This window comes from Glycine soja, chromosome 14 (assembly GCF_004193775.1).
Source record: "Glycine soja cultivar W05 chromosome 14, ASM419377v2, whole genome shotgun sequence".
NCBI classification, from domain to species: domain Eukaryota; kingdom Viridiplantae; phylum Streptophyta; class Magnoliopsida; order Fabales; family Fabaceae; genus Glycine; species Glycine soja.
The window spans coordinates 5,940,347-5,958,785 of record NC_041015.1 but is presented as its reverse complement, the minus strand read 5'-3'; the positions used below and the strand labels follow the sequence as shown (position 1 = coordinate 5,958,785).

The 18,439-nt window shown below is 31.0% G+C and overlaps 2 protein-coding genes across 4 annotated transcripts; both read right to left on the bottom strand.

Annotated features, from left to right (window-relative positions):
- Positions 1–809: 809 nt before the first annotated feature.
- On the bottom strand, positions 810–3,186 carry LOC114383225 (peroxidase 9-like). Its single transcript, XM_028342851.1, has 4 exons — positions 2,879–3,186; positions 2,364–2,555; positions 1,514–1,679; positions 810–1,409 (listed from the first exon to the last, which is right to left on the bottom strand). The coding sequence occupies exons 1-4, from the start codon at positions 3,140–3,142 to the stop codon at positions 997–999; spliced, it is 1,035 nt and encodes a 344-aa protein (XP_028198652.1). The 5' UTR covers positions 3,143–3,186; the 3' UTR covers positions 810–996.
- Positions 3,187–12,740: 9,554 nt separating this feature from the next.
- LOC114384821 (BEL1-like homeodomain protein 7) lies at positions 12,741–17,279 on the bottom strand. Of its 3 annotated transcripts, none has more exons than XM_028344619.1 (5): positions 17,107–17,279; positions 15,167–16,222; positions 14,306–14,658; positions 14,159–14,219; positions 12,741–13,815 (listed from the first exon to the last, which is right to left on the bottom strand). In XM_028344619.1, exons 2-5 carry the CDS (start codon positions 16,025–16,027, stop codon positions 13,180–13,182), a joined length of 1,911 nt encoding a protein of 636 aa, XP_028200420.1. In that variant the 5' UTR covers positions 16,028–16,222; positions 17,107–17,279; the 3' UTR covers positions 12,741–13,179. The 3 variants fall into 3 exon arrangements, with proteins under 3 accessions (XP_028200420.1, XP_028200422.1, XP_028200421.1); XM_028344621.1 differs by having other exon boundaries at positions 15,167–16,161; XM_028344620.1 differs by lacking the exon at positions 17,107–17,279 and adding an exon at positions 16,610–17,033.
- Positions 17,280–18,439: the final 1,160 nt, after the last annotated feature.

Below are 18,439 nucleotides of genomic sequence, written 5' to 3'. Positions count from 1 at the left end.
CCCCGTAATGAATTTAACTATTTACCTAATTTATCTGAGCAATTGAAAAATGACCCAACCCAACTGTATAGCTTTTAAATCTTAACCTTAAGGAAGGATAAAAACTTTTTTCTACTTTCTAGTGAGTATTTTCTGTTTTTTTTTTAACTCACCAACATCAAGTGGCAAGTGTATCCTTAGTAGAAGAATTACGGTGTTAAATTCGAAATTACTGAATAAGTGAAAATAACTTCATATTAATTTAAACAAATATTTACATATTTAGTTAGATAAACTACTAATGTAATGAAATCTTAATTTTAAAAGCAACACCAAAAATAAAATTACATTCAAATTTTGTCTATACATTATGCAAGTAAAATGATCGCAATATATTTTATTTATCATTTATTATTATTAACTAAATTTTATTTATAAGTTACTGATTATTTTACAAAATGATTTGAAATGATTAAACTGAATTTTTAAAAGTAAATTAATAATAAAAAGTAGTAGTAATAGTATATGATAGAATGTATTTTGTTAGTATTACTTATTTAAGTAAATTGAATTGGGGGGATCCGGATAAGGTGACTTCATTGTTTCTTTCTTTACATATTTAATGTTAAAATTTTGCATAATTCTAAGCTAAAAATACTCAATTAATAGTTGAACTGTTGAAATAATCAAATTCAATTCTTAAATTGAATTTTATGTTTTTAAAACAAGGTATAGTAAATTGCGAATTTATTTCTTGACTTTTTTTTTCCACCATCATATCTTGCTTCAAAGGAGTCAAATTCCTTAAAATTATTATTTGCATAAGTCCTTACATTGGACAATACCTTTCAACACTACTAAGATTTCAAATTAACATAGAAGCAACACAATGCAAACCCTCTAAACTAATAACTACCAAAGGTTAAACACTTTCAAATTCTTTCCTTCTTTTGTTTGGCAGGTAAAACTATAACACTTAAATGAGTCATCATATAAATATAGCTATATGCTGCTTGATTAATTAACACGGCGACAATTTTTCCTAACTTCTCCATTAAATCCAATGAGAGGACGGAGGTTCCCCATCTTGATCATGGACATGGAAAATTGCTCAAAGAAGAGGCTCTCATCTTGTGCATATTTCTTGACCAATTCACGAGTTTCCTTAACATTTCCCATAAGAAGCACTTCATCTGAATTAAGCAGTCCTTTCCCCCTAAGTATGAGTTTGAAATAGGTATTATCAAACATTCTTGGGGAGCCAAAGTCCAAGGGAGAAATGAAGTTGTCACCACCTGATTTTGGGCACATTGTCTTTAAATCAAAGTAAAAGGACTTTTCTAGATTCTCATCCGGTTGGTTGTTTCCTTTTTGGTTGTATAGTCTCTGCTTGAATGTGGCACATCTTGCCACCCCAATGGTATGTGCACCTACATTAAGTAGAATAAAAATGTTAAAATATGTAACTCATTCATTACTAGGAAATAAATACCATTAAGCATAGCATGGCATGAGATCGAAGTTGAAGTTCCACCTGAGAGAGCAACAAGGTCCACTTCATCAAGGCCTTGACGCTTGAAAAATGTCACGAGATTTTCAATTGTGGCATTTGGTGGGGGAATGTTTTTGTTTGAGCCACTTAGGCTTGCTGTTTTTGAGTCTCTTCTCCCTAATGGGAGCTCCCAATTAGGCCCTCCACTCTGTTTTAAAGAATCAAGTAAGTTTCAAAATCTCATATTTCTAATAACCATTAATGGCATAATGCTAATAATATGTTTTTTTTGTGTATACAACACGTAGCAATGAGGTTTGAACCTAAACTTCCATATACATATTATCCACACTTCCTATTATCTATAAAAATTAGTCAATAATAAATAGCATGTTAGGCAAAGTGTATTAAAGAGTGTTATTAAGATTTCTCCTAATGTTATGGTAAACTACCTATCTATATTATGTAACATGCAAAGAGGATCATACTCGATTATCTCAATTTGAATAAAAAAATGAATAAATATTTATTTTGGTCTTTGAAAATGTGAGACGATGATAAATTGATCATTAAAAAATGAAAAATTTAAATTTAATCTTTGAATGTGCAAAAAATGTAACAAATTAATCTTACTGTTAGATTTGCAAAACAATTTGTTATTAAACTATAATATTTAAGAATTCACTTGATAATAAATTATATTTTTCGAGAATTAATTTAACTTTAAATTATAAAATTTAGAGATCAATTTATTATTATATTATTCATAAGAGTAATCTATCATAGTTTTGATACAATCGGAAATTTGAATTTTTCATTTTCAGGAATTAATTTATCACTTTCTCTCATACATGCAAAATGAATATTTACACTAAAAAAATTGTGCACTTACAAGAACGGTGGAGCCCCTGGCAGCAAGGGCAAGAATGTCTGCACAGGACACAGTTTGAGGACATGCTTCTTCCAACTTAGACTTTATCTTATCAATCACTTCGAAACCTCGGACAGAATTTTTGTTAGGTCCAGAATTTTTTTCACTCACTATTCTTGCGCTATCATCCAACAAAATTGATGCATCACAGCCCTGCCATTCAAAAGAAAAAGAACAAGAAAATTTAGACCATCAACCTATCCACACAAAAGAACCTGAACAAATTAATAACGAGTAATGCTATTCATAAGATAAAATATGCAATTTCTACACAAAATTTCATTGTATGAGTAACATTACTCTCTAATAATTGCAAATAATCTAGACTAAAAAATAGCTCAAGGCAAAAAAGATAACTTCAAAAAGAATTTTCTCAACGGTTTTTGTTAAAAGAATTTGATTTTGTTTATTATTATTATTGTAATAATTTTCATGTAGGACTACTTATTTATGACAAGTGTAGTTAATTAATTAACCTGCACAAAGCAATCGTGAAAGTGAAGTCTAAGTAGAGAAGCAGCAATTCTCATGTCCTTAGCAATGGCCTTCTCCAACACTGACATGACAATGTCATTAGCTTGAGGGCATGAGAACTGATAGAATTGAGGTGAAAGACCAAAAGATATTTCCCCATGATGATGACCACCCCAGCCAAAATGGAAGCCAGGGTTAGCCAGGGAGAGTTTCACTGAGAGGCAAAAAGCTACCATTGCTAGAAGAGTAAGTTTGATGAAATGCATGGTGACTAGTATTGCAACTGAGTTGAAGAGCTTGTTGATTTTGGTGATTGTATGTTCCATTGGAAAGACTTGTTTGGTATATATATATATATATATATATATATATATATATATATTGCTCAAGATATCAGACCACACCCACTCTCTTTACCAAATCACATAATGTAGGAACCAAGCCTTTGACTGTTTCAACAATATTCAATATGTTGTGTGTCCTTGCACTGTTTCTGATTATGCATTGTTTAGTTTTGACAGTGCTTCTGGTATATTATCAACTGCTCTTGGACCAGATCAAAAAAGTGAGGAATTCATTTTGTTATAATGTATTATTATGACGTAAATAAGTTAAATCTGGACCTCTTTATTGTTTTATATGTACAAGTATATTTACAGGAGATATAAGCTAGATTGCTTAAATGATTAAAAAAGAAGAAAAAGAAAATGATCGCAGGTTTAAATCCTCTCATTTAAAAAAACTAACGGTTAACTTTTGTCGATATAAAAATGGATAAATTGACTACATGTTAACGTGATGAAGACTTTATTCAAGTCCCAAAAGTTTCATTATATCTTTTTACGAGGAATCGTAGCATAATTGAGTAACCAACGCCTAGTTATTCAAGCTTTCTTAATTTTCAGATTCCAATGTTGTTATTGAAAGAAAAAAAATCTGCTAAGAGAGTTTTTTACTTTGTGTGTCAATGTTTCCACCCACACCAAAAGAAATAGTATAATTGGGGTCAAAATAGTATATTAGAAAGTTACGACTTTCAGCTGTAAAATAAGTTAAGAAATAGAGTTTAATAGAGATTATTATCAGTGTAAAAGTTTTAATAGTAATAATACTGCGCTTAGGAATCATACATGGTGAATATGATTTTTGATATAATTATTATAAAAGTTAATAACTATAATACCTTTTCACTAATAGTGCACATATTACATTATATATTATTTATTAAAATAAGTGATTGGATTAGATTTTATTTATTTTCTCGGGCATTACTATCGAACCTGAAGAAGAATCTCCTCTCTTGTTGGCGCATGCATGGAGATGGTATGAAAAGGTCCTTTTACGTGTTTGAAAAACTGAAACATGATAACGTCTTCATCTATTATTGAAATGAAAAATTATACATGAACACTCACTATGTCAATTGACACCTAATGAGAAAGATAAAAATAAGAAAAGTATAGGTATTATAGGCATGACATGAGGAGAGAGATGCAGAGAAAGAAGAGATATTTGTTAGGTATTTAAAAAACATAGGTGTTCATATATTATCAATCTATTGAAATTGAAAAGATATAGACACCGCATTACAGTTAGGTATATAGTTGTGTTTCGGTTTTTCTCTTTTTCTTCTATATATTGTGGTTTCTTTCTTCGAATACAAGAAAGAAAAATGAATATGATTCCCACTTCCAAGCATAAGCATTAAGCGGATATATATGGATCCAGTGCAGTTAACAAGAGAATTGCACAGCCATGCAGTTTGTTCATCCATTTGTTACAAATTTTAATTTATACCACATTTATATTTAATATTAATTACGTCAAAATACATACATTTCCAAAGGCAAACATCATCTACAGTTTATTTTGAATAGTAGAAGATCTTCATGACGGGTGTGACGATGGCTGAAAGATTCATTACCACTTTCTGTTATGATTTCAAACGCGCATTGCTTAACTGAATATCACGTACACTTTTGTTTTTCACATGATCACAATTACATCACTGCCAACTTTGATTATATTTTACAACCCATCGAGGGATATTTTTGTTATTGCAAGGTTCAAATAAATGGATTATATGCAGTTCTCATTTTACAGTCAGCTTTTTATATTGTTGACTATGTCGTAGACCAGTGAAAAGCTAGAATGAAATGTTGCGTCAAAAAAAAAAAACTAGAATAAAATGTTGGAATTCATTCGGGGTGTAGCAGCATTGTCTAATTATTTAATTAAATTATATATAATTAATATTAAATATGAATATATAAAATGTATCACATGAAAATGATTATCTTAAGTGAGGATCGTCCTTAGTTGAAATCTGATAAATTTTTGTATAATTACTTGTGATCTTTGTAAAAGGTATCCTTAGTCATGGAACACACTGGCTTTGCCCCGCTTATTAGACAAATCATACAGCAATTTAACAGGAATAGACTGAAGAACGAAAGTTTGGGTATTTAGAAAAGGTATGAACGAAAAGTAGGAGTTTTAAAAATCAGGCCAAAACCAAAAATTGGCAATTTTACAGGGACAATGGAATTGGAATGAATTTAATTATTTTCTTGGGCATTATTATTCAATCTGAAGAAGAAGCAGAGTCTCTTCTCTTGCGGGCGTATGGAAATGATATGAGAGTCTTTGTACGCGTTGAAAAACTGAAACATGAGTACATGGCAATGTCTTCATCTATTGAAAAGATACAGACACCACGTTATTGTCAGATAGGTTTCTTCTTTGGATACAAGAAAGACAGATGAATATATATTTTTTGGTGTAAATGATGGCACTGAGATTTAAAATATGGTGGATATGGATCCAGTGCAGTTAAGAAGAGAATTGTACTGCATGGAGTTGTTCAACCATTGGTTACAATCTTTTATACTACGTTTATATTTAATATTTTGTCAATATACATACAAAAATTTCCAAAGGCTAACATCCTCTACAGTTTATTATTCTGAGTGGTAGAAGATGTTCACATCGGGTGTCATGATGGCACCGATTCTTTACCACACTCGGTTATGAATTTCATACGCGCATTGCTTAACTGAATATCACATGCATACACTTTGTTTTTTCTTTCGTTTGAAATCCAAGTAATTGCAGAGCTTGCTTTCCCGTGTTAATTACATCACTATTCACTGCCAATTATATTTACATTAGGAAAAGCCTAACTGGGGTATTTTTGTTATTGCAAGGTCCAAAGAAATGACTTATGCAAGTTATGCTGTCTCATTTTACAGTCAGCAAGTTTTATTGCCTAGACCGGTGAAAAGCTAGAATGATTCGGGAAAATCAATAAAAATGGAACCAGTTTACTAATATTCAATTATTCTTAATTTTATTTTTTATTAATAAGCAATACATAATTTTTTTAGTTGATTCCTTTCATATAATTTTAAATTTACTAATAAAATCATGAACTTGTAAATTTTTCTTACTTTTTATGAAATTTCCTATTATTATTATTATTTTCAAGATCGATATGAGAAATCAAGAAAACGCACGACAAGAACTTAGAATAGGGACAGGAAAACAAATCATATCACTATTGCCATTGGCGTTCATACTTCATAGACCAAATATTAATTTTTTAAAAAATCATTTTTTGAGAGTGGCGTAATCTCACTACATATTATTTTTTTCGTGTAATTGCTTATCTTTATCATTTTATAATTTAAATTATTCATCTTAAATTTAAAATATAATTCAAAAATATTTATTTGTTATAAATTTTAATTATAATATATCTACGCTTTCACAATATTCATTTCTTATAAATTTTAGTTAAAAATAAAGATTAATCTTATTGGATGTTAGTCTCATTAGATATGCATCTTTTCCCCCCTTTTCCAAAGGAACAGTTGTCCCTCACGTTAATAGTGTATTGTATTGTAGAAATTAGAGGCGTTGCTCATGTGTTATCGCCGATAGGCATTAAAATTTTCTACTTGAATGAAATATGCTAATATCTTAGGAATTTTACAGATTATGCTGTCTTAATAATTAATTAAATAATATAAAAAATTGAAACAAAGAATAAGATGGATTTGAATTCCCTCATGTTGGGTAACATGATATGATCACATTAAAGACAGATAGGTGTACCTTCTTTTCTTTTTATCAAACAAGGATTCACTATGATTGGTTGGAAGACCCATTTGTCTTTCTCTTTCACCATAACCCTGCCATGTTTATCAATAACATGAAAGAATCCAAATGGAAATTGGATATGCAAGGCTACAAACTATAGCTGCAAACAAACTTGCATTGCCATCCCACCGCATCAAGCATGATTTCAATAATTACATATGTACATGTTATGCTGAAAAATTAGATATATTAAAGAAAGTTAAGGTCGCGATACGCTAAGTTGCCTCATGGGTGTAAGCATTCTTGCAAAACGCAGGGGCACATGTGCCTTGATATATGTCCCTTGCTCTGTATATTCCTATATAAATTAAAAGTGAAATATAAGGAAATTTAACAATAACAAATGGGAAAACCATGAAATGATAACGTAAAATCTGCCAGCCTTAAAGGGAAAGGGAAGACCAGTTCCAGAATTGGTTAATTGGCAAGGGTGTGAACTCACAGTTTTCTCAACCATTCCAACCTGGTGTATGGTACTGAGTAGGTCCCCATTTTCAAATGGGACCAAAGCTTCCACCCAAACCATGGAGTACAGTTAATGAATAATAGAATTTTGATTAGGAAATGTAAATAGTTGATTTTTTTTATCGACAAATATTAGTTTTGTTAGCAGAAGGATCAAACTCGCAACCTTCTCCTCCTTCTCTTCTCCCTTAACCATCTGACTCGTTCAAACAAATGTATTAAATGATATCAAATAGTAAGATGGGATATGTTAAATTATATCCAGATTGGTTTCAACTTTGCACCTTTAGCTTGTCTTGAACTGCATTACAAAATTGTTGTAAACCATCACCACTTAAAGCAGATATGCATACAACATCATCTCTTTCTTACAAAAAAATTAATGATTGATGTTAATTATTTAGTGAGATATGAAAAATTAAAAATATAAAGAGAAAAAAAAAATTATGAATATTTTATTTGGTTTTAACCCTCTCATCCATAGACAAAAATTCTAATTAATACTAATAGTACTCAATCTTAATTTCGATATATTAATTACGATCAATTATTTGGTTAAAAATTATAAATATACTTTTATTCACTACCTCAAAATGTCAAATCAAATTTCCTGAATCGTGTTAAATAGTAGTATTGATCATCTGAAATATTAAAAATTAATTTAAAAATAGAGATAAAAAAATGCAAATTGAAAGGGATAAATTATCAAAAAAATAGTTTTTAGTTGATTGAGAAAGATTTTTTCTAATAATTGAGATTCTAGTCCCATTTTTACTATATCTTATTAATTGTTATCTGGCTGTTGAAATAGTAACAAAATGTTAGAATTGAACATTATAACAATCATTGTGAAAATGAATGTGTATTTTTCAATGTATTATTACTCGTTGTAGCAAGACTTATATATTCTCTATTCCCGTTAAAAAAAAGTGGGTATTACCCGTATTCATATTCGTCTTCTACGGGTGTAAATTTGTTTGTAATGTCTATAATAAATTATTTCACTTGACTTATGAATAGGCTTTTTCATAACACATCATGCTTCAAAGCTTTTATGGATAGACTTTTCCATAACACATCATGCTTCAAAGTCCTTATGGATATGCTTTTTCATAACAACAAAAAATCAATCCCTGCTTATAGATTTTTCTGAAATTGTTACATAATCCGTAACACAATAAATTTTCTCTTACGAAATGCTTGTTCTGGAATAAATTTTTAATATTCCATAACTGACATTTTGGAATATATTCCAGATTAGCCTATAAATAGTTTCAATTGGCTTGTGGTTAGACTTTTCCATAACATATCATGCTTCAAAGCCCTTATGGATAAGCTTTTCTATAATACAAGAAATAATTTTTTCCTTACGGATAGACTTTTCTGGAACTATGTTAACATAATTTCGGATTACATAATCCATAACACAAAAAAATAATTTTCCTTTACATAATGCTTGTTCCTAAATATGTTTTTAACATTCCAAAACAAACATTACATAATGCATTGCGACAAATAATGAAAAAAAAAACAAGTAGGGAGGTGGAAGAACAGAAGGAGAATGAGGTGCTTGGGCAATTCATAATTACCAATTATTACTAATTAGAAAAGGAAGAGGAGACTAGGGCATAGTTGTGAAAATCGGATTAGGAGGCGATGACTTGATCAGTTCGGTTAAGTCATCAGACCGAAAATATAGTTGATCCTGATTAACCCGGTTTGATTTGATAAGATTTGACAAAAACTAGTGAACCAGATCAGATTAACCTGATTTGATCCGATCAATCATTTTTTTTTCAATTCCTTTTTTATAGGCTTTTTTACAATTTCTAAACACATGTTGAGCTATTAGCTAATTATTGAATACTAGCATATAATATGCTCCTATAATATTATTTTGATCTTGATAAAAATATATAATAATTAATCATTATTATCTAGATCTTGATATGATTTAATATTTATGTCTTTTGTACATCTTCATCATACTTGTTCATGATCATTTGATAATTTTTGTACTCGACAGGAAAAAATAACAAGAGTTTCTCTAATAATTTAATGATAATATCCAACAAAATAATTTATGTTAATAAATAATTATGTAATATTGAAATATAGACTATGGATTGATCACATTTTTTGTTAACTATATTTATACATTTTTAATTTTTTAATATATATATATATATATATATATAATAAGTGACTTACTGATTCGACCTCTGATCCATTGACTCAATGCCTCGATCAGTCGATGATTGGGTCACTTTTCATAACACTATGCCAAGGTTGTGGGATGCCTGGTGCCTTTAAGAGGGTGAGGGGGTATTTTTGTCCGTTTCAGTCCTAACAGGGTGCAGGAAGCAAAACTAGAAGGTGTAGGAAGCAAGAGCAGTAGAATGATACAGTACACAAGTTAGGTTTTTTTACCAAGATCTATTTCAAACCGAATTGGGTAGATCAAATTGAATTGTTCCAATTGCTAAGTCAGACTAAATTAAATATTACTATTAAATTAATTTTGTTGATCTAGCTCACATATTTTGACAATTATACCCATTTTTAATACACATAAATGATACATCCTGTCCTTCATTCTGGAGAGTTTGCTTCCGGATAAAGAAAGCAGTTTGATTTGATTAAGGGGACCTTTGTTTTGTGGACTAAATACATAGCTTCATAGCAATTATGTAATAATTTTTTTTAGTAATAAACTCTTTTTATGCATTATGCATTATTTATTATTGATTAATATTTATTAAAAATTACAAAATTATGAATGACTTAATAAATAAGAAAAAATCTAACAAAATTTTATAATTTTTGATAAATTTCAATCAATTATAAATAATTTGTTAGAAAGTGTACACTTGCTAGCATTTCTCATAAAAAATCATAAATGAAAATTACTTTTTTTCGTTTTCCCATTACTGGCAGAAATATATAAAAAAAAATCTTGTTAGTTTTAATGAATGTTAAAGGTTTTACCTTCTAAAGAAATGGGAAAAAAATACTAGTACAAACTAAGACCATTTTTAACCGCAAAACACATTTTTTCTCACTCCCCTACAAAAAGATTAAAAAAAATACCAATACTGACTTTTTTCTTAGTCTATTACATCATATTTCTTACTATTTCAGATTTTTTTTTTCCTCTCTCTTTTCTTCTTAGCTCTTTCTTATTTGTAAAAAAATGTACAAAATTGACGAAGAAATATAAGTTTTCTTTTAAATTAGTACATAAGAAAAATGAAAGTTTATTTCAAAATACCAGTGAAAACTTGAAAACAGGGCTGTTTAGGGAATGAGAGTTTTCACATGACAAAAATAAAACCCGACTTTTCTTTAATGAGAAAACAAATGAATGCCAAGCTAGCTGCAAACTGCAGGTCCCCTGACACCAGTAAACATGTCAGACATACAAATGCTAGATATGAAAGAAAAAAAAGAAAGAAAAAAAAAAAAATATATATATATATATATATATATATATATATATAATCACATAATATAATCATTGGGTTAGACACATATATAAAAGTGTATTGATATAATTTAATAAAAAAGTGATGTATAAAATATAATAAGACATGACTCATAATCTTATTCCTTTATGTGATCATAAATTCAATTTATGACGTGTATAAAAAAATATATATCATAAAAGATTAATTAATTAAATGAATCTTATCTTTCACGATTAATCTTGAATATCCTGATTGAAACAACAAAAATAAATGTTGCTACTTTATATTAGTGGATAGCCAAGACAATTCGGTGTTATTAGTAAAATCATGCCTTCTGTTATCTCAAAAACTTACCCTTTGTAATTTTTTCATAGCATAGGTGAATTATTTTTATACTTAGTTTAGGTTAATACGGAAGTTTTGTAGGCTTAACTTTTTTGGCACTAGTTCAATAGGATGCTGACATGCCTTAAATAATTCTAAGATAGCAATAGGGGGTCCTCTCTTTCTCAGCTACATTTCAGACCTATGAGGCTGCAGTGTTCTGTTCTGCCCTATCTTGGAAGCCAAGTAAATTGGCAACGTAGAAAATGACAGAAAAACAACATGGTCCCCAACCTTCCCCGACCATAAAACAACAAGCGAAAGCATCAACCTTCCAGCTTTTGAAGACTGAAAAAGTTGAATCGGAACAGAGTAAATCTGTGCTATGTTCATTTGATCTCTGTGCCATGCAAAAAGCAGAGGTCAAAACTTTGGTCTGGCTTCTGCACACTCTTCACTCTAGGATTGTCAATCTGTGACTGTGAACCTTCATAGATAATATGGATGCAGAATAAGAAAGAAAATGCTTTCTTTACTTTACTTTATTAAAACAACCTTTTTAGTTTGTTTCTTAAATTATGGCACCTGCTTTCACTTTGTACTCAATCACACACTAACTGAACCGTGCTAACGCACATTGTTTTCAAATATCATTGCACCACATCATTGTAACACTTGAAAATATGAAAACATTGATTCTTCCATGAGGTGTTGGTTTTACTAATCTTCCTAGCTAGGATTATATTGGCCCAAAATTTCAATCCAATTTCAATATAGTATGAGATTAGCTGAGGCTGATTTAATGTCCATTTGATTTTCCATTAGGAGAGAGATTAATGGATATTTTGCTCACCCCCCAAAAGAATTTCTTTTATGATTTGTGAAATACCTATTTGATTTGTTTGCATCCATAATCAATTTCACCATGCCACAGATATTTTAATGCAAAATCTTTGGTTAAAATTAATTTAGATACACGTCTACATCAAGTTTAATAATTCAAAATTAGACTTATGAAAGCCATTAGTCTCTAGGTTCCTTTTTAATAGTTGGATTTTTAGGAGAAAAAATTGTTCAATTTATTTGTCATTTTTAAAGTTTAAGAAAACATTAATTATTCTTTTGTCAATTATATTCTTATTTTTCACCTAATCTATAATTAATTTACACATACATCTATTATGAGATAGAAATGAAAACATTAAAATAAAAAATTTCATAACTTTATTAAGATCAATAAAATTTATTGTATTTCTTGATATCTTACACGGATGAAAGGAACGAAAGGAGCATAACAAATCTAAAACAAATCCGAGTGTTTTGGATATCAATTCCATCAACCCTGCCCATAATTCTCATTGCTTAGAAAATGTAAAACTTGGGTTCAATACCAATCAATCAGGCTTCCAGAAACACCCTTAACTGCTGAACCAAATGGCAAATAGTATTAACAATATTAATAATTAATGTGTTTGTACTCCTCATGTAATTGTGAAGCATCGTCATTCATGAAAGACACGAACTACAATAATGTGCACAAGAGTCAATGCATTCAGATAGATGGTAGTACTCCTTTTACGTTTTTGACAAGATTCCCTTATACATCATGATGCACAAGATAAGTTCCTTGTCCTTACAAAAATTGCCTGCACATGATACAACCAATCATCCATCCACGATATTACAAGAGAATATATCTACACATACCTACGTGTATATTTTTTGTACGGTTCATGATTTACATCGCTTTTTATGAACTGTGGACAACAAGAATGAGCAACCAAGTTAACAACAACAACATAGGCTTTTGTCTATCTATCTACTACTTTGGTGGTACACATTTCCTTAGTTCCCTTGAAAACTTTAGAATTTTCTCCAACCCTTCTTCACACAACAAACTCGTGCAATAGGTGAGGATTGCCAAATTTGTTTTGTTGCTTTCCTGGGTCTGTGAAATGGTAATCTAGCAAATCAGTCTCTGGGGAAGAAGCCAATGTTTTCTTATGTCGTTTATGCATGTCATCATTTGACACACCAAATCCTTGGCTTTCACAGTTCCTCAATTCCAATGCAAGCGACACGTGGCCATCGACAGCAATGTTACCTAACTCTGGTAAATCATATGTGGCAGGAGTAGAAGCCATTACGCAGCCATCACCATAATAAGGACTATTGTTATTGCTGTTGTTCATGTTGAACCTTTGGTCACCTTGCAATTTTCCAATTCTAGGATCCATGGCATTTTCTCCATGATCACTGCTTTGGATCCCTCTGTCCAATTCCGAGGCATGATCTAACTTCAACCCATGATGCTGAACACTATCATCAACGTTTATTAAGTTGTCCTGGGACTCTTCCCTTTTATTGTCAGAAGCTTGAACATCATCTCTTGGAGCTTTGAGTGTGTTCTCTGATGATAATAGATTGCTGCTCATCTCAGAATCACCAAATTCTTCTTTGTACATTTCCTCAACCATTGGCTTCCATAGACGCACCCTTGCATTAATGAACCAGTTTGCCACCTGAAATGAATCAAATAAAGATTAGCAAACATGTCACAGGACTAAAACTATAGGCAGTCACTTATTTTTACTGTTTGATCCCCATCAAAAACAAATTTTCACAGAATACATTTAAACATTTTGCAATGTTAATCAATTAGAAATCATCGTTAATATAACTTATAAAACAGTTATTGTAAAAGTTAACAAATTTGTCGTACATAACAATTTACAATTAGATGACAGTGCAAATCAGCTTTGTAAAAGTTTAAGAAAAAGTTATTATTTCCCCACAATTAATCATTCACAAACATGCACTTATACATACAATGCTCTACAATTTAGAAAACACTAATTATTGTACCTGGTTTCTTGTTAAGCCAGTTTGCCTTGCTAGCATAATTTTCTCTGAATCCTTAGGATAACTGGTAGCAAATGAAATTTGGGAAACAATTATTAGATCTAATATCATAAGTTAAAAATAAAATAAGAACAGGGGAGGGGAACTTACGGATGAAGGAAATGCTCAAAGAGCCATGCACGGAGTACTGAAACAGAGGTTTCAGGAAGTCCCCTCTGAGGCCTCCAAGCTTGTCTCATTACACCAAGTTGCTGAAGGGCCTTTTGTTGCCGAAGCTGCTGATCAACATAGCGGAGACGAGGTATTCCCTCTTGTTCTCCGAGGTTCCTTTGAGTCACTTGAATTTGGCTGCTAATGGCATCGCGCAAACACCGAAAGTGGCGCGATATTGTGCGCAAGGCAAGTGCAGTGTATGGTTCAGCTGCTCCACATCCAGCAACCATATCAAAAGATGACACCACAATCTGCATTTGGTGGCAGTACTGTCTGTATCTTTTATCCACCTGCCAGAAGAGCAAAAGAAAGGATTAAGAGTTAAGTCACTAGTTAACACTCTCATCACATCACCGTCATCACTAGTACTATCTTTGTTTTAGTATCTAAGTAGACACAGTTCAATCAAACACTAATGTAGGATTTGCATAAAACTAAATTGCATAACTGAAGATCAACCACGGAGAAAGTATTTACTCTGTGAACAACTCACAGTAGTGTATTGGGAATCTTAGTAAATATATAGCACTTTCAACACATACTTTTTTCTGGGAAAAAAATAACATACAAGATTAGAAAAAAAAAAAAAAGTATGTGTTGAAAGTTCTTAGATAAAATACAGAAAAAAAAAAAGCTTTGTACTTCAAAATAAACTAAACATACACTAAATAATTGTGTAACACAAATTAGACGACCAACTATATGAAACACAAAAGAACTGGGGTCAGATCAGGGCAATTATATCAACAGAATAGAAAAGAACTGTTTAATTCAATGATACAAAGTCTACAGGTTTACCTCATCCAGCATTGACAAAAGCTTTGTCTTCTTGTCCAACAAATTCTGCCGTTCTGCAGGTGATAGCTCACATGAAGAGTTTGCAGCAGAACCATTGGGGCCTGAAGATATCTGCACGGATTGGCTGGTAGATTTTCCATCTGAATCTTTGGAGCCATCTAAACCAATATCACGGAAACTCTGTTGCTTTTCCAAACCAGTTTGCTTCAAAGCCTTTCGGACATTTACTATTTCATCAAGCAACTCCTGTGCTGCCTTGAGGTATTGTGAGTTCAAGACATTGTTGGAAAAACCTTGCAATCCATCATTTCGGCCTTCACTAATGCACATTGAGGCATGTGGATTATACAAATCCTCCCTTTTGTGAAATCCTCTAGAAGCTAAAGATGCCATGCACTCAGCATTTCTCAATTCCCTTTGTAGGCTGGTCTCATCATCTTTATGAGATGAAGAGTCCTTTGAATTTGGGATACAAGCAGTCATAAGTGAAGAGAAACTGGTGCCGGGATACTGATATGGAAAGGTAGGGACAGATGCAATAGAAGGCATCACTGAGCCAAGGCTAAGAGACAAGCCTTGGTTCAGTACATTTTGCTCACTCTCCACAACTCCCAATTGTGTTGTCCTTGGAATAACATGGGAATGGGAATCTCCAGCATTCACAAAAGACTCTGAATCACCTGTGGCGGCGGCATTGGAATGCCCATCAATAGGCTGCATAGTCATTGTGTCCCTCATGGATGTGATGAACTTCAACTCATTTTGTCCTTCTACAGTTTCACTGTAGTTATGAGGTAAAAGAGGATTCCCAGACAACATATCCGCATAGGACCCTGAAGAAAAGGCTTGGCTCGTATACATGGTAAATTAACAATTGAAATTCAGATGTGCTTGTTTCTGGTCCCTTTAGAATTGAATCAGCCACACATCTCCTTCGCTGCTTAGGTTCGAGAAACCAGTAGTGATGCTGAGCTAAATATATAATGTCACCTCAGCTACAAGATTGAGGAAAGGATAATGATGTTGCACAAACAAAAGCTCATTACAATAGAGTACCTAAATTGAATGAATAAAAATGATCCAAAAGGGAGGAAAAGGTTATTGAAGATAAAGGAAAAGATTAATAAAATAGAAAGCACGTAAGATCAAAGGAAAAGATTACGTTGCTATAAAGCAAAAACACCACATCATAAGAAAAAGCAATCAGAAACACATTAGATCACTATCTATGCTCTATCATTAACCACAAAACATTGGCTTAAGCTTTAAACGGCGTGAGGAATTAAAGGGGTTTGGCCAAACGCGTACTTTCATTACCATAGATTAAGAAAAGAAAAGTTTTGCTAGCCCTATTAAGCAAATTGACCAAAGGAAGCTTCTTTCATTTTTTTTTTGTTAGTGAAAAACGGAGAAACGAGGTAGCAGAAAACGATGCAAACAAACCTGAAAACCAAACAAAACCAAAAACGGGGTGCAAAACCAAAACCCCATAAACATAATTAGCTTCAAAGTTGAAACCCTATGGTGGTGGTGGTTGTTGAAAGTGAAAAGCACAGAAGCCAGGTTGAGGTTGAGAAGAACACACAACAAAAGTGAAAGTGAAAAGATAGGTCAATCAAAAAACATAAAACAATCATGAGCGAAAAAATCTGAAGCCTTTGAAGTAGAATTTAACTTTTTCCCACTCCACATTAGCTTTTTAACATTCTAATTTCTGCTTTTAATCATGAAAAATTAACCCCACCACCCCTCCTGTTGGAACAAAAGCTTGTGAGTTGTGACCATGGGAAGTACTATCTACCATCATCAAAGTCACCTCAAGCTTTTTTTTTATTATTTTTTTTCGTTCTGCACTGTTGTTGTTGACAAAAGCCAAACACATAAAGAAGAAGAAAAAAAGAGAGTGAAGAGATGAAAACTATGAAAGAAAAGAGAAATACCTGATAGAGAAAAGGAGAAGGGAGGAACAGGGGAGAGAGATTCAGGTTGGTAGCAAAGAAGAGAAAAGAATGGTAGTAAGGTAAGAGAGAAGAGAGGTTAAGAACAAAAATTACAGACAAGAATCCACAGTTTGGGGAAGCCAAGACAAGTGGCAATCCCAAGACATAAATTTTTTCAAATTATCTTTGGATTAAACAGCAGCACCAACCAATGAACATAAAAGGATTATTAATTATTAATAATAAATTAAATCAAAAGAAAAATAAATTGCTTACTTCCGCACGTCAACTTCTTATTTTATTTAATTCTATTAATAAAGGAGTCTGGTTAATTATTATCCCAAGAATATTGCTTAAAAAATTAAAAGATAAAAACATTTATTGTGTAAATTATAAAAAAGCATTAAAAAAATCAGAAATAACATAATTTTTTATCTCTTACTAAAAATATTTATACTTTGAATTTTTTAATCAATATCTTTAAAATACTAATTAATATTTGTCGTGATTAAATCCTATGGTCTATTAAAAACTATTAATGTTTCGTGGCAGCAATAGTTGTTTCTTAAATATGGTTTTAATTTATACGTATTGTTAGTGGAAAAATTGTATATACAACTATTTAATAGGAATTTGATTTGCTTCAACATTATTTATAGGAATTACTAGTACTATATTTTATTTGTACATGGAAAAATTACCTCCAAAAACTACAAATGAAGTCCAATTTCAAAACAAATGTACACTCTCATTTAATTGCCATCATCTCTTATTTTACTTTTATATTTTTTTTGAAAATATAGAGAGGCACAAACTTTGCCTCATTTCTCCTAGTGATAATAAATAGGATGATGTAGATAAATGATTAAATATTCTCTCAGTTTCATTGTCATTCTTGTAAGAATTCACATATTTAATAATTTTGTTTGAGTTTGATAAAATTATTATGAGTAATAAAATTATTTTTTTGAGTATTAAATATAATTATATATCTAGAATTCATACCAGAGAGACTGTCAATTAACCTGAACTAACATTTATTAATTAATTTATATGCTTCATGATTTTATTTTGTCTAGATAATAAGTATCCTTTATTAGAGATAATGTTATTGAGCCGATCTGAACTAATAATGATATTTTCATTTAATATAATTTATATATTTTAAGAAAAATAATAAACTATATCAATACTCATCGTAATAAAATAATTTTATTTGAGTAGCTAAAATATCTTTATTAACTACACTGTATAATTATAACTATATATCTGCAGTGCATTTATTTTTTGTAGCTGATATTATTTAAAAAAATAATATTTTTCTTAATATTTT